The following is a 16604-nucleotide window of genomic DNA, read 5'->3' as shown; positions in this document are numbered from 1 at the left end:
AAAGAATGCACCTTTAACTGTTCACAGAGACCGACAGACAGATGAGTCAGTCAATTACATTTATATATAACATAGTGTTAGCTGCCTGTGCATGTCATTTTCAGCTCCATGTTGTAGCTAGTTAGCATTTGAGCACTGACCATATTTAGCGGCCGCTAAGGCTAGCAGATGATAAATAACAACCTGAATTTCAACAAGCACATTTTTATCACTTCTTTCAGGATCTTTGTACAGTCACAGTGCAGCAGCTCGTCCTGTCAGTCAATTAATAACATCAGCCAAAGCTAAGATTAGCATTAGCATTAGCAGCTAAAGGACAGACGGAGAGTTCTACAGTAATGTGGCTGCTGTCGTTTCATACTCTTATCTTCTTGCTGGGATGAGATGTTCAGATGGAAATGAATTCAGTATGTTTGAAACTAAGAGTCGACAGGGTTAGCTTAGCTTAGCAATGTTAGTCAACCAATAGTTCCAGCAGATATTCCCTCGAAACCACAAACTGCTGTTTAAACTTTCAGTTTGCAAAGAAACAAATGAGACATAATTTAACGGGGTTAGTGCGTCTGTTTTTGAACTTCACACAGAGCTCAGCTGTTCTCCCCTTCTTCGTCATTATGCTAGGTGGCTAGGCTAGCATGAACATCCCTCTGTGTATCCTGTTACTGAGAAGGAAACAGTCTGTTCAAGTTTCAGATCATGTTTTCACTTTGTTGTTGGAGCTCTGAAAGGTTTCAGATCAATCTGAGTGTTCCAGAGGATTCATGGAAGCTTGTTTCAGCACAAAGAGACGACAGCTTATAGAAACTTAAACTATAAACCTTCGTTATTTTATTCCAAGTTCAAAAATACAGTTTTTCTTCAGGATGATTTATGAATTTGCAGGTGAGAAGCCAGGTGCGTATCCAGGTATGAAGAATGAAAGGTTTCAGTCAGCAGTTAGAGGTCGTGTCACACTGAAGCCAGCCCGTTCCACCTGAGAGGTGTCGGAGGTGACTCTCCTCCTACAGACACAGACTCTGTGCTGTCCTTTGACCTTCCTGATGGATTATCAGGATTTATTCTGAGTCATCTCGAGGATGTTTGAACTCCTCAGTCGGATTCAAAGAGCACAGCAGCGTTTTGTTTTTCTCTGAGCGAGTCAGCACTGATGCAAATATATTCTAAAACACTGAAGCGTCTGCGTGTGCGTATCTTACAGCTGGGATTTAAATCTTCAACATGGTTAAAAGGAACGTTTTTTAAGACCCAAGAGTTCCCCAAGTTAAAAGTGAAAGTGCAAATGTCCCACCCTGCCAGCAGCCCCTGAATTATCCACAGCTGCTGAGTCTGACGTCCCGCTGGTGTTTGTCATGAAGATGTGTTTGAGTTGTTAAAGACATAGGGATGATCGTAGTTACTCTTCCTGCTCGTGCCCATGTGCTGTGTTTGGTTATTGTGACGTTCATCTTATTTGTTCATATTTTAATAGAAGTCTGACCGTCTACTGCTTCCACAGGATATTTTTAAAAAGCTCCTGAACCTCGTGCATGAGACGGTGGACATGTCGGAGGACGTGATAAACTGGATGATTATAATAATGATTATTTTCTTGTGTTTTATTGATAAAGATGAATAACTGAGGGTGATGATGAAGAGGAGAAGCTGTCTGATAAATACAATAAAACTTGTGCACTGAGGTCTGAAGTCTGTCTCTCATTCTGATGGATTTATGATGTTCTTTATTTCATGTCAACTTTGTATTCTGGTTTTTATAATGTTTTATTGAATGAGCCGACAGTCTGACCAGCAGCTGCTCGTCTTTAAACTGTGTCACCTGACTCTCACCTTTTCTCCTGTCATGACTACCACAGCCACCAGAGGGCGGCGCCTCAGTATCAACATACATGTGGGTTGTAATAATTATGTACCTAACCCAGAGAAATGGTTGTATTTATGGTGTCTACATTATGATATATGTACAGGTACAACAGTAAGGGTTCCGATCAGGTGCGTCATGACTACTTCCTGTTTGTTCTGAGAAAATGAAATCAGGTGTATAAAAAGTTTTCTCTCCTCGTCTGAGACACGAAGCCGCTGAATGATCTATTAATACTCTGAACAGGGAGGAGCTAGAATTACATCCAGGCTGGACGTTAAGAGCTTTACACCCCGAACAGCTGACAGAGTGTGTGTGTGTGTGTGTGTGTGTGTGTGTGTGTGATGCAGAATGTGTTTTTGGTGAGATGTTTGCAGTGTACCCGCCCGGCTCCTCTCAGACCTCCTAGTTGTTCTTCAGACGGATGAACATAACTCTCTTTCATGTTTTATTCCAATGAGAAAGAAACACTTCAACACATGAATATTAAATATGAAACACCATGCACACTTATCATCAGTCTGATAAACTGGTCAGTTTTTCTCCAGTGACGACTGAAGTTTGTTCTAAACTTCACAGACCGTCTGAAACAACGTGAAAGAGTCGATTGTTCAAAGAAAACCAAAAGAGGAGACAGCTCCTCTGTTCCTCCTCACAGTGGTGGCTTCATCAGTGCTTCAGCTCATGTTCTCCTCCATAAGACCCACAAAGAAGCACAGAGATCCAGAGTCCATCTCGTCTCTGCAGAAGCAGCTCAGGTTCAGTTCAGGACGTTTCCTCTCTGTGTCCATCCAGACAAAGAGTTTTCTTTAAATCTGCAGCAGCAGCTCTGCTCACACGTTTATCCATCGATCGTTCATATCCGAGAGACCATCAGGAGGCTCACGAACATGCTAACAGTCTGTAGCTGACCATATTCACACAGCAGCCATTTTCCTCTGAAGCTCTCGTGCTGTTATATTGTTACTACCTGTTGTTGTGAATAACCTGTTTGGTGGTGGTGCACGATACAATAGAAGGGTGTAAATCCCAGGCTAACAGTAATGTTAGCTAATTAAATGTTTTGTGCTATTTAACACGAGTATTAGCTAGGGCTAACGTTAGCTGTTCTGTTACAGCTGTTGGTAGCTAATGATCTAGAAAACATGTTTTAACTTAAAGCTCTTGTGAGGAGTTTTTCACTGGTTAGGTAACAAACTGAAGTTTACTCTGATGACTCTGTATGAGCTACAAAACCAAACCAGACCAAACCAGACCATCAGCAACAACACTGATTATTTCTAGTTATTGTCGATGCCTGAAACAGACGAAGCGATTAACTGCACGCTGCCTTTGTTTACATTTTCCAGGACAGAAACTTAGAGTGAGTCATACAAACGACTGTCTGTGACCTCTAAAGAACCTGTGGATGTTAGTCTGTGACCTCTAAAGAACCTTTGGATGTTAGTCTGTGACCTCTAAAGAACCTTTGGATGTTAGTCTGTGATCTCTAAAGAACCTTTGGATGTTAGTCTGTGACCTCTAAAGAACCTGTGGATGTTAGTCTGTGACCTCTAAAGAACCTGTGGATGTTAGTCTGTGACCTCTAAAGAACCTTTGGATGTTAGTCTGTGATCTCTAAAGAACCTTTGGATGTTAGTCTGTGATCTCTAAAGAACCTTTGGATGTTAGTCTGTGACCTCTAAAGAACCTGTGGATGTTAATCTGTGATCTCTAAAGAACCTTTGGATGTTAGTCTGTGACCTCTAAAAAACCTGTGGATGTTAGTCTGTGATCTCTAAAGAACCTGTGGATGTTAGTCTGTGACCTCTAAAAAACCTGTGGATGTTAGTCTGTGATCTCTAAAGAACCTTTGGATGTTAGTCTGTGATCTCTAAAGAACCTGTGGATGTTAGTCTGTGACCTCTAAAGAACCTGTGGATGTTAGTCTGTGATCTCTAAAAAACCTGTGGATGTTAGTCTGTGATCTCAAAAAAACCTGTGGATGTTAGTCTGTGATCTCTAAAAAACCTGTGGATGTTAGTCTGTGATCTCTAAAGAACCTTTGGATGTTAGTCTGTGATCTCTAAAGAACCTGTGGATGTTAGTCTGTGATCTCTAAAGAACCTGTGGATGTTAGTCTGTGACCTCTAAAGAACCTTTGGATGTTAGTCTGTGATCTCTAAAGAACCTTTGGATGTTAGTCTGTGACCTCTAAAAAACCTGTGGATGTTAGTCTGTGATCTCTAAAGAACCTTTGGATGTTAGTCTGTGATCTCTAAAGAACCTGTGGATGTTAGTCTGTGATCTCTAAAGAACCTTTGGATGTTAGTCTGTGATCTCTAAAGAACCTGTGGATGTTAGTCTGTGACCTCTAAAGAACCTGTGGATGTTAGTCTGTGACCTCTAAAGAACCTGTGGATGTTAGTCTGTGATCTCTAAAGAACCTGTGGATGTTAGTCTGTGATCTCTAAAGAACCTGTGGATGTTAGTCTGTGACCTCTAAAGAACCTGTGGATGTTAGTCTGTGATCTCTAAAGAACCTGTGGATGTTAGTCTGTGACCTCTAAAGAACCTGTGGATGTTAGTCTGTGACCTCTAAAGAACCTGTGGATGTTAGTCTGTGACCTCTAAAGAACCTGTGGATGTTAGTCTGTGACCTCTAAAGAACCTGTGGATGTTAGTCTGTGACCTCTAAAGAACCTGTGGATGTTAGTCTGTGATCTCTAAAGAACCTTTGGATGTTAGTCTGTGACCTCTAAAAAACCTGTGGATGTTAGTCTGTGATCTCTAAAGAACCTGTGGATGTTAGTCTGTGACCTCTAAAGAACCTGTGGATGTTAGTCTGTGACCTCTAAAGAACCTGTGGATGATAGTCTGGGATCTCTAAAGAACCTTTAATGTCAGTCTTTGGTGCTTCATTCATCTCTGCTATGACAGTCTCTCCATCTGAAACTGCAGCTCTGTGTGTTTGCAGTTAGCGCTGTTGTTCGTGATGTTACACACTTTATGCGTGCGGTTGCAGCCGGCCATTGAGGCTTCAGCCGAGGCTCCGTGTGTCACTGTGAGGGGGGCGGAGTCTTCCTGTGGGGGCGGGGCTGTGGCCTCCACCTCTGGAGCCTTTTGTCCATAGTAAAGCGCCCAGAGCAGCGTGAGCGTGAGCGCCATGGCGAGGATCTGGGCCACGCCGATGGACACGCCCAGGAAACGCAACACTTGCAGCTGCTTCGTCCCCCGAATGAAACTGTAGATCTTTGGACCGCAGCCCTGACACACACACACACACACACACACACACACACACACATACATTTATGCAGATAAGAGCAGGATGATGAACCTTCAGCACTCGGAGTAAAAACGCTGTGGAGAAGCTTTTTGTGTGCTGACATTTACAAAAGTAATCAGTGAACAAGCTACATAAACCAGTCACTTCCTACAGGACTTTTATTGTGAAACATCTGCAGGAAGTATTAATGATGGTAACTTACAGCAGTGAAAAAAAGCTAATTAGCTAGCTGTTATTTGAATACTGTGACTGTGAATGAAGATCTGAGCTTATCTTTTATTAATTTATATAATAAAAGACTTTTATTTTCCACATTCATGTTTGTGTTTAGTTAGTTAGTTAGTTAGTTACTCACATCATTTCTAGTTTGATTTCTGTTTCCTGTAAACATTCGATATTCAAAAGATTTAATCTAATAATAATATAAAATAATGTTTTTATCCAACAGAATGGTCGGTGGTGTCTCACCTCTTGGTGCAGGTCGCTGAGGTCATGGAAGTGGGCGTGGCGAGCACATCCTGGATACTGATTGGAGCAGCAGGAGTCAGGTGGCCACTCCATCTCTGTCATCTCCAGCCAATCAGTGAAGTAGATCACCCCACAGCATTTAAACTGAAACACACACACCTGTCAGCACCTGTGTGTGTGTGTGTGTGTGTGTGTGTGTGTGTGTGTGTGTGTGTGTGACCTCTGACCTCTGTCTGGAAGCTGTTCCAGGTGTGTGTGAGCCACTGGTAACGCTGCAGGCCAAAGTTTGGCATCCGAGACTTCAGACTGATCATATCAGAGCGCTGTACGGACGGCTACACACACACACACACACACACACACACACACACACACATTAGATACAGAAACACACGCAGCATCACAAATCTTCACCTCAACTCTGACCCCCCCCCCCCCCCCCCCCCCCTCTGTGTACCTGAGATAATCATCATCCAGGTGTGTCAGCTCTGATAACATTTACACTAACTACAATACCCACAACCCCCCCGCAGGCAGACAGGTGAGGCCTGCAGATAAACACACACTGACACACACACACACACACACACCTGTCATGTTGTGTTGTTGTGTCACCTGTGGTCCGTGTAGTTGTTGTGTAATGTCTGTAGTAGTGTGTTATAGCATCAGTGTGTAGTGGTATGTGTGTACTTTGTGTAGTGTTGGTTCGGACAGGATCAGCAGCCGCTCGTCTCTCACGTCTGTTTATTATCAGACTCAGTCTGTCTGCACCTGCTCACTGCTGCGCTCTGATTGGTCAGACCCACACAGGTGGATCTCGTGAATCCTCACAGGAGTTAAACTATGAAGTGTGAGGTTCATTCTCTGCAGGTGTCTGTGGTTAGGTGTGTTAGGTGTAGTAAAGTGATATAAGGTGATGTCAGGTGTGTCTCACCTGGTCGTAGGTCCACACAGCGCTGGCTAACTCCACACAGAAGATCAGCAGCAGACTGCAGAAGTACTGAAACACACAGAGAGCGGTGCGTGAGCAGCGTACTGTTTAGAGGTGATCAGCCAGGTGTCTCTGGGGCGACACAGGTGAGGGGGTCCACTTCCTGCCTGGTTTCCCATCATGCTCTCTGGCTGTCCATTGAGCAGCCTGAAGCTGCTCTGTGTCCCAGAGTCTCGTCTTACAGGGACGGGCTGAGAGGACAATCTTATCTGCTCTGAGGGACAATAGAGACACCTGACACCTGGCCCCGCCCAGTTGACAGCAGGCAGGTGATGTGGATCACAGAGCAACCCTGTTAGAGGACGAGCAGAGACAGACTGACCTCTGTGTGGACCTGATCATGGCTGTATGATGAGGACAAGCACTCACCTGTTACACCTGTACCTGATTAATGAGAGAAGTCACTCACCTGACTGTGACAGGTTCACCTGATGAACTGATTATTTATAAACATGACTCCTGTGATGTAATGATAACATTCTGCAGACGTACCCAGGAGAGCAGCAGCAGGTCACACCTGAGCGTGCCGCAGTACCCCACCATGGCCACCATGAAGAGGAGGCAGCACACCGCGATGAAGACGGGGTGAACGGCCGGAGAGTAGGTGAGGACGGCCGCCTCCTCCAACCTCCACACACACACACACACACACACACACACAGAAACACAATGCTTCATGAGTTAATTAAATCGTCGATCATCAAAACATTAATCTGATCAGCTTCTGTCTGTCTGTTCACCTGTCTGTCTGTCTGTCTGTTCACCTGTCAGTCTGTCTGTCTGTCTGTTCACCTGTCTGTCTGTCTGTCTGTTCACCTGTCTGTCTGTCTGTTCACCTGTCAGTCTGTCTGTTCACCTGTCTGTCTGTCTGTCTGTCTGTTCACCTGTCAGTCTGTCTGTCTGTTCACCAGTCTGTCCGTCTGTCTGTCTGTTCACCTGTCAGTCTGTCTGTCTGTCTGTTCACCTGTCTGTCTTATCAAAATGACTCTGACTTCTTTTTTCATGAATCACTGTGACATCACTCGCTCCTCAGGCTGTGATTGGTCGGCTGTGTGTCTGTACCTTTCATGATGTCTTCACTACACGCACAGGCGTGTTACAGTGAGAGGAACATGAACAGGACAGGTACCTGGACTCACCTGGTGTGGGCTGTCAGGGTCAGCACGGTGTTCAGGGAGTCTCTGATCCACGCTGCCACGCCCAGCACACACACGGACATCAGCTGCACACACACACACACACACACACACACACACACACACACACAGGGATCAGTTTCTGCTGCCTACAAATAACATCTCAGAATGTGAAACATGCTCACACACATGCTGGCCTACTTTCACTGCCACTCTAAACTCCACTGTAAACACAGTGTGTGTGTGTGTGTGTGTTATTTAACGTGTCTTCATTTAAAGCGTCTTTAATGGAACATATTTATAAACACGACATATTTAGTGTCCTGTTCTGAAACAAATGACAGGTGTGTTCTGAGCACTGAACAGGTGAAGCTTCAGCAGTTTGTCCTCATTGGGCCAAAAGTCTGTGGACACAAATCACCGCACATATAAAGAGCTCACACCACGTGATGTCACATGTTTACATCACGTGTCATTATTTTAGCTAAACCTTTCACATAAACATTAAAGTGATTTCCACATGTGCACTTATGTTTCACATGTTCAATAACATACAAACATGTGGAATGTGTGAAGAGCACGAGCCTGAACGCGACAGTTTCATCAAATGTTCCACATGTGACAAACATGTGGAACATGTAGCACGTGCCTGAAGATGTCAAACTGTTCTTCACGTAAGTTATCTGAGATAAAAACCTGTGCAAGATATTTCACGTGATACATTATCATGTACATCGACCAGACTGAGACGATGCATGTTATTAATATGTTATTGATGACGTCACGTGGTGATCAGTGTGAGTATCGATCCTCTCACCCAGAACAGCAGGTTGAGCGCGTACAGCAGACAGCGCAGACACCTCACCGCGTCCTCACGAGCCATTCCGACCGGAACTCACCTGAGCCCGGGTCACCATGGCAACATGCTCACAGCAAACACACAACACGGATCCCGGAGAGACTGCGGAGATCGGAGATTATCACTCATCTCCTCAGGATCTGCTCCGTGCGTAAAGGCCGCATTCCGCTCCTTGCACGCGCCCTTTGGCTCGGGTCTGTCCGGCAGCAGCTCGGGTTTATCCGTGAGAGACTCCAGGAAACTTTCACAACAGGTGGTTTCTTACTTTCCCTCTGCCCCGCCGGGATGATGGAGTGACATTTCCAAACCAATCATCAGCCGGTTAGCGGGACGCAACGAAAATACGGACAGCACGGAACGGTTAAAATCACGTCTCCATCAGAGATACGCTTTTAATGCGTCTGTAAAGTCATCCAAAACTTCAAACCAAGACTCCAAAGATGGAAAACACACAAATAAACTTCTCAAACATCCACCAGTGTGCGTTAAATCCTCTCCTGCTCGCTCCAGTGTCTCACTGCGACGCGTAAAGCTTCCTCCAAACGTCCGAGCTTCAGTCCGGACTGTCTCTGCAGCTGAGCCGGAGCTGCCTGCAGGGGGGCGGTGCGCTGTCCCGGCCGTCCTGACGCTCCTTCTTCTTCACTAATTAAATGCGCACAGCAGCAGCAGCCTCCCTCTCCTTCCCCTCCCTCCCCCGGCAGGCAGGCAGGCAGGCAGAGGGTCCTGGGGGAGGACAGAGGAATGTGTCCGCCTCCAGCCGCAGAGTCTCGGGGTCAGCGGGCCAACAGGCTCAGAGTTATGTTGTGGTGAAAAGGGTGAAGCTGTCACACACACACACACACACACACACACACACACACACACACACAGAACAGCGGGCTCCAAACATGGCGCTTCACACATAATATACAGATAATCAACTATAAGCTGACAGCTGTGTGTGTGCACTTACTTTAGGCCATAAGTATGTGCACAATAAAATGTAAACACTTTTTATATTTCAGATGTTTTATACTTTGTATTTCTTCGGCCCCTTTCTCATTATTATCAAACACACGCAACGTTTTATTTTACTACAGTTATTATTTCATATGTATTTATGATATATGTGTGTATGTGGTGATAAACCTGATTCATTTTATTTATGTGGAATTAAGTAAATATCATCAACACAGATTGGTGGTTACTGTATGATCTATCATGAAGCTGTAAATCCACAATGAATGAATACATTAAAACGATCTGGGTACACATTTGGACGTATTTACAGTCATTGATTTCCACAAAAGAAACGATCTAGCCATGTATTTCACTACAACTCCCATAAGGCTTCTCTTCTGAGAACGCAAATCAACGCCCGCGTAGGTTTTAACCAATCAGAACACAGGCAGCCGTGTGCGTCACCTTCTCTGACCTCACTTTTTTGGTGTATTTTTTTCTGAGCGAGACAGCGGCTGGCGGCGCCATATTGAAAGAAGAAAATTATTCCATAAAACGCTAAAAACGTCAAATTTTCCGCCATGTTGTACCTGGAGGATTACCTCGAGAGTGAGTATCAGCCTGTAACAAACCATCGGAGGCTTTGCTGGCGCGTTTTGTGCAGATAAAATGTGTTATTTTCCGCCCTATGTGGCTCCGGCCGTTAGCCTAGCCGTGCTAGCAGGGTAACGGTTTTTTCTTGTCCTGGCAGTGATCGAGCAGCTTCCCATGGATCTCCGCGACAGGTTTACGGAAATGAGGGAGATGGACCTGCAGGTTCAGAGTACGTACAGCAGAGCCGGGGAACGGCAGCTAACACACCGGTGTTCATACCATTTAGGCACACAGTTGAATGTATTTAGATTAAACATTATCAGTGGACACCTCTGTAACGTTTCATCTCAGCACTTCAGCAAGAATATTAAGCATAACTCTGTTATTAGCATATAAGCTAGCTGAGCCGGCTAACTGCTTTGCAACAACAGCCTGAACTGAATTTGAACTGAACATCTGCTGTGTGTCCGGGTCTACTTTATAGTACATCAAACTGAATTGTAATTATATTATGATGAACTTCTATAATGTGTTAAGTGTAAATAAACGACAGACCTCTGTAAAGGTGAGTTTGAACTGACAGCAGGTATGGTCATGTGGTTTTGTTTGCATGATGAGCAGCTAAACTCTCTGTCTTATTAATGAGTGTATGAGAATGACACACAGACACACACCGGAGCTCAGCTTGTGATCTTGTCTCTTTAACTGTTCAATCTTAAAGTTATTTCACTGAGCAGCAGCTGCTGTAGGTGTGTGTTTACCTAAGGATTCACGCTGATAATACGTTCTGTACCATATCTATTATCACTTCCTTTGACTGTCTAACTAATGTTCCCAGACTCTGAAGCCCTCACTGTAACTCAACTATTACCATTATTTCAGTTATACTGAGCATTAAGATGATCCCTGATGATCCCATGTCGTCTCTGTGTAAAAACCTTTTAATCACTGGTGGAGGACGTGATGTTGTGGCAGGTTGAACAGGACATGAAGTGACGTTATATTGAGTCTGAGTTTGTGTCCGTCCAGATGCAACGGATCAGCTGGAGCAGAAGGTGATCGAGTTCTTCGTCAATGCAAAGAAGAACAAACCAGAGTGGAGGGAGGAGCACATGGAGGTCATCAAAAAGGTCAGAACACCTGTGTGATGTCACCCTTTGTTCACCTATAAACATATGTGAGGCTCCTACGTGGTCTTTTAAACTGCTGCTGAACAAACTACATGTTTCCTACATGAGTAATTACACAGTAAATTAATAAATACTGTGTTCCTCCTGCAGATACACGGATGTTAACATGAGTAAAATGACTCACCTGTATGACTCAGTTAAACACTTCATTATCGTGTTTCAGGATTATTACAAAGCACTGGAAGACGCAGATGAGAAAGTCCAGCTGGCCAATCAGATCTATGACCTGGTGAGTTTAATACTTGTTAATGTGTTAAACAATCATGTAATGTGTTAAATATTTCTTGTGTTCATATGAACTTGTTGTAATGATCAGCAATGTGATCCAAAGTACAACAGGCTGCAATAAAACAGCAGTTTTATTTTATGAGTCCGTTTTTATTGATCACAGATCTCATATTAAACAGTCTGAGTCTCGGTGTTGTTTTCATGAGAGTATGATTGAAGGGTGATTGTAGTTCCTGTTTGTACAGTAGATACTGTAGATGTAGCTCACCACATATTCAGATTGGCTGTTATTCAGCTCAACAGCCACCAGGGGGCAGTCACAGACAGAGCAGCAGCAGTAAAGACTTCTGATCACATAAGAAATTAAATCACTCTCATATTAACAACATCAGGTTCCTACAGTCGTCATGAGACACACCTGGTTTATCCAGGAGCAGTCGGCTGTGCTCATCGTGTTGCGCTAACGTCTCTTATTTACACTCTGGTTTCTAACAGAGCGCTGAATCTTTGAACAGACAGGATGAACTTTTAGAGAACGAGGGACACGTCTCAGTGCTCTTTATTTTAATGTCCTCGTCCTCCAGGTGGACCGTCACCTGCGTAAACTGGACCAGGAACTGGCCAAGTTTAAGATGGAGCTGGAGGCAGACAACGCCGGCATCACAGAGATCCTGGAGAGAAGTAAGACTCTCACTCTGACCCTGAAGTCCTGAACAATGATGATGATTTCTGTTTGATCTTTACTGTCCTCCTCTGCCCGTCAGGATCTTTAGAGATGGACAGTCCGTCTCAACCGGTCAACAACCATCACGTCCACTCTCACACCACGGCTGAGAGTAAGTACACACTCACCTGACTGATGGAGCTGCTACAGGGACCAAATCATCCTGTTCTGCAGATGCTCCTCACGTTACAATGAAACAGTGAGTTTAATGGATGTCTGCTCTGACCGCTCGTCTCTGTCGTCTGTATCAGAGAGGAAGTACAGCGCGCCGGCTCACCACACCACAGAACACGTTCCAGAGAAGAAGTTCAAGTCTGAAGCTCTGCTGTCCACGCTGACCTCAGACGCCTCCAAGGAGAACACACCAGGTAACAACACACACACACACACACACACACCTGTTCATCCTGCCTGTGTGTATATCCACCTGCTGACCCTGTGTCCTCTGTAGGCTGCCGTACCAACAGCACGTCCTCGTCCACTAACAGCGTGTACAGTGTGAACTCCTCTCAGCCTCTGGCCTCCTACAACCTGAGCTCTCTGCCTGCGGGGCCCGGGGCGGGAGCGGGGGCCATCACCATGGCTGCTGCTCAGGCCGTGCAGGCCACTGCACAGGTGAGCAGAACATACACACACACACACACACACACACACACACCGTGGAGTTGACCTGAAATATCTGGAACTTCTCATGAGTGTGTTGACGACATCAGAGTCTGTGTGTGATGTGTGTGTGTGACCTGCAGCTCTCTGGGTTTGGAAGGTTGCTGAGACATGACATGGATTTATTGTGAGGACATTGTGACGAGTCGTTCGCTAACAATAGAAACACTTTGAGAGCGTTTGATGCAGAAACGGATCGTGAGCTGCAGCCAGAACTGAAACAGAATTATTCTGAATGTTTTAAAGACAAACTGAGTTTAGTTTCTCTGTGACGCTGAGCTGAACAAGAATGAACTCATGATGATAAAATACAATTACATATATACCATGAGAGATGCTAACATGCTACATGCTAACATGCTACATGCTAACATGCTACATGCTAACATGCTACATATTCTATACAAACTGAGAGCACTTCATGTTTTATGTTATAAACTAAACATGCAGCTCACCGACACAAGACGGAGGCAACATGCTAACAGCTGTGAAACTGTTTACTGTGTCAGAGCAATATTAACGTCTGTGTGTCTGTGTGTCTGTGTGTGTGTGTGTGTGTGTGTCTGTGTCTGTGTCTGTGTCTGTGTGTGTGTGTGTGTGTGTGTGTGTCTCCAGATGAAGGAGGGCCGGAGGACGTCGAGTCTCAAAGCGAGCTACGAGGCGATCAAGAACAACGACTTCCAGCTGGGACGAGAGTTCAGCCTGTCCAGAGAAAACTCTGGATACTCCTCTTCTGCCCTGGCCTCCACCCTCACACAGACCCTCGCTCCAACCACCGCCTCCGACTCCAGGGGGCGCAAGTCCAAGTAAGACACACCTGTACACACTACACCTGTACAGCTGCATGTAATAGACTGTAAAAATGTTACTGTAGGCAGTTGCTGTGTTGTAGGCAGGTTTTGTTCCTTTTGTTTTGTCGTCTCCTCGCGCACTACAAGCGCTCTCCTGTCGTCTCCTCGCGCACTACAAATGCTCTCCTGTCGTCTCCTCGCGCACTACAAACGCTCTCCTGTCGTCTCCTTGCGCACTACAAATGCTCTCCTGTCGTCTCCTCGCGCACTACAAACGCTCTCCTGTCGTCTCCTCGCGCACTTCAAGCGCTCTCCTGTCGTTTCCTCGCGCACTACAAATGCTCTCCTGTCGTCTCCTCGCGCACTACAAATGCTCTCCTGTCGTCTCCTCGCGCACTTCAAGCGCTCTCCTGTCGTTTCCTCGCGCACTACAAATGCTCTCCTGTCGTTTCCTCGCGCACTACAAATGCTCTCCTGTCGTCTCCTCGCGCACTACAAATGCTCTCCTGTCGTCTCCTCCTCATGTTCTCCAGAAGCAGCATCAAGTCTTCCAACCACCAGTCCTCCTCCTCCTCCTCCTCCTCGTCTCTGTCCTCCTGCTCCTCCTCCTCGGCTCTGGCTCAGGAGCTTTCCCAGCAGGCCTCAGCGCTGCCCGAGGCAGAGGCCAACAGCCAGGTGGACTGGACCTACGACCCCAACGAGCCCCGCTACTGCATCTGCAACCAGGTGAGACACACAGGTGTTCAGGTGTGGGCTTTGTCCACAGGTGTCACTGCTGCTGGTTTGAGTCTGTGGAAAAGAAAACATAAAGGTGAAGCCAACAGGTGCAGTGATGCCCTGATGTTAGCGTGCTGTTAGTGTTCATTGGGATCTATAGTAACTATATGAACTCTTTGTTGTCCAGGTGTCGTACGGAGAAATGGTGGGCTGTGATAACACAGACGTGAGTATCATCTATCAACATTCTTATTTAACAATCAATGAATTACTGATCATTTATCAGGCAGAAATATTAAATATTAGCAGGTTAAAGTTTGTTTTTAATGGATCATAATGAACTCTAAGGAGTGTCTCAGTGTCGCAGCACATTCAGTACGAAGGCTCAGATGTCAGAAGGCTAGATCCCCAAGTTTCCCTCAGGATCAATAAACTATCTATCAATCGTAAAGGTCCTGGTTGTTATGTATCAGCTCTAACAGTCAGTGATGTTAAAGGTCCTGGTTGTCGTGTATCAGGTGAGCGCTCACTGTGTTCTTGGTCCTCAGTGCCCCATCGAGTGGTTCCACTATGGCTGTGTGGGTCTGACCGAGGCTCCTAAAGGGAAGTGGTTCTGTCCTCAGTGCACCGCCGCCATGAAGAGGAGAGGCAGCCGCCACAAATAGACTCCGCCCACTTGTCTGTGCATCGGCCATGTTGGATTTCAACCTCCTCATAAAACACACCCACCAACTCCTGCAGAGGTCAGAGGTCAACAGGCTGAGGTTTCTGAAGACTCTTAAAGTCTCTGACAGAAACAGACTGAACGTTTGAGTTGTGAGGTTTTACTCCTGGTAGAATAATCTCACAACTCACGTCTCGTCTTCGCTCAGTCCAACATCCACTCGGTCATCCACACCAAAGTCTGAGAACACAATCAGACTGCTTTACGTCAGAGGCTGAGGTTAATCTCACGTGTAACGATGTGTCGTCATAACCGGACGGATCACAGGCCAAACAAGTCAAACCCAGAGTCCACCTGGTGCTGAGTCTGATGATCTCACCTGGACCAGCAAGGTTCACACAGTCTATGTCAGCAGGGGACCTCACACAGAGCTCACCTGGTTGGTCAGAGGTCACCTGTGGGGGTCAGGTTGTTTATAGTCTGACCTCAGCAGGAGGAGGAGGAGCTTTGACCTGCCGTCACTCGTCATCAAGAGGAAACGGATCATCAGACATCATCATCCTCCCATCATCTCACAGCTACTACACGTTTTCCCAAGAGGCCGCGCTCCTCCTCCATGTTGGAATAAAAAAACTACAAATGAGCTGTTGGACTACAACTACAGAAGCCTGATTGACCCAAACCTCATGTGAATATTGGGAGGATTCATCTCCTTGTTTTACAGGACAAACAGTCAGAGCAGAAACGAGTGTGTGTGTGTGTGTGTTCGTGTGTGTGTGTGTGTATATGTGTGTGTGTATATGTGTGTGTATGTGTGTGTGTGTGTATGTGTGTGTATATGTGTGTGTTTCAGGGTGTTTAAACATGAAAGTCCAATAAAGTGCTGAAGATGTTTTCATACCTGTTGACTCTGACTCGTTGTGACTCCCTGACCGCCTCCTCTCCGCTCAGAGTCTGAGCGCCTCTCAGGTCTCAGACACTCCAACAGCAGAAGTTTGTTTGACACCTTTATTTACAGCAGGTAACATGCAAACTACCTGAGCTGATGACGTCTGACATGTCATTTTTATTTTATTCTACAGGTGAACTGAACATTAAAAAACGTTAAACTTTAAAAAAAAAAAACAACCAGGAAAACAAAAGATTGTTTTATAGCTGATTTAATAAAAAGCCTTTTTGAAAGATGTGAAAGTGACTGCAGCTGCAGAGGCTGCCTGCGGCCACCAGGGGGTGCCACCCTCACAAACATCTACACGTGGTCAACACTGAACGTGTAATATTAACGGCTAATGTACATCAGCTGCTTCATACACTCCCACTCACCTGCTGCTCATCTTAATGCAGCAGTTAAAATGTACGATATAAAACATCCACGTTTTACCTGAAATACTGATGATTGTACTTGTACTGCACTAACCCTCTCATGCGTCACTTAGAGTGTTAGTAAACACCTGAGTACCGAGCAAGAGATAAAACATGTGAGCCATGGAGTTTCATTGACTTAAACACGCGCGCGC

General features: G+C 45.6%; 2 protein-coding genes across 2 annotated transcripts; one reads left to right on the top strand and one right to left on the bottom strand.

Moving 5' to 3' along the window:
* Window positions 1-4638: 4638 nt before the first annotated feature.
* tspan12 (tetraspanin 12) lies at window positions 4639-9193 on the bottom strand. The gene is made up of 7 exons (XM_069671496.1): window positions 8536-9193; window positions 7722-7804; window positions 7075-7210; window positions 6526-6591; window positions 5819-5926; window positions 5592-5735; window positions 4639-5101 (listed from the first exon to the last, which is right to left on the bottom strand). Exons 1-7 carry the CDS (start codon window positions 8599-8601, stop codon window positions 4766-4768), a joined length of 939 nt encoding a protein of 312 aa, XP_069527597.1. The 5' UTR covers window positions 8602-9193; the 3' UTR covers window positions 4639-4765.
* Window positions 9194-10029: 836 nt separating this feature from the next.
* Window positions 10030-15967, top strand: ing3 (inhibitor of growth family, member 3). The gene is made up of 12 exons (XM_069671011.1): window positions 10030-10125; window positions 10268-10339; window positions 11140-11240; window positions 11464-11529; window positions 12113-12209; window positions 12293-12364; window positions 12504-12620; window positions 12704-12867; window positions 13531-13721; window positions 14240-14432; window positions 14611-14649; window positions 14972-15967. Exons 1-12 carry the CDS (start codon window positions 10098-10100, stop codon window positions 15086-15088), a joined length of 1257 nt encoding a protein of 418 aa, XP_069527112.1. The 5' UTR covers window positions 10030-10097; the 3' UTR covers window positions 15089-15967.
* Window positions 15968-16604: the final 637 nt, after the last annotated feature.

This window comes from Semicossyphus pulcher, unplaced genomic scaffold, assembly GCF_022749685.1.
Source record: "Semicossyphus pulcher isolate SPU_LCO1_2020_fin unplaced genomic scaffold, fSemPul1.0.p SCAF_20, whole genome shotgun sequence".
Classification (NCBI taxonomy): Eukaryota; Metazoa; Chordata; class Actinopteri; order Labriformes; family Labridae; genus Semicossyphus; species Semicossyphus pulcher.
This window is presented reverse-complemented; position numbering and strand designations above follow the sequence as displayed.

Bases quoted from the DNA above. Each gene is read 5' to 3' on its own strand.
- tspan12 (XM_069671496.1), bottom strand. From the start codon at position 8,601: ATGGCTCGTGAGGACGCGGTGAGGTGTCTGCGCTGTCTGCTGTACGCG. The intron at 7,805-8,535 runs GTGAGAGGATCG...GTGTGTGTGCAG, and splicing joins CGCTCAACCTGCTGTTCTGG to CTGATGTCCGTGTGTGTGCT. The intron at 5,102-5,591 runs GTGAGACACCAC...TGTGTGTGTCAG, and splicing joins TCAGCGACCTGCACCAAGAG to GGCTGCGGTCCAAAGATCTA.
- ing3 (XM_069671011.1), top strand. From the start codon at position 10,098: ATGTTGTACCTGGAGGATTACCTCGAGA. The intron at 12,210-12,292 runs GTAAGACTCTCA...TCTGCCCGTCAG, and splicing joins CACAGAGATCCTGGAGAGAA to GATCTTTAGAGATGGACAGT. The intron at 12,621-12,703 runs GTAACAACACAC...TGTCCTCTGTAG, and splicing joins CTCCAAGGAGAACACACCAG to GCTGCCGTACCAACAGCACG.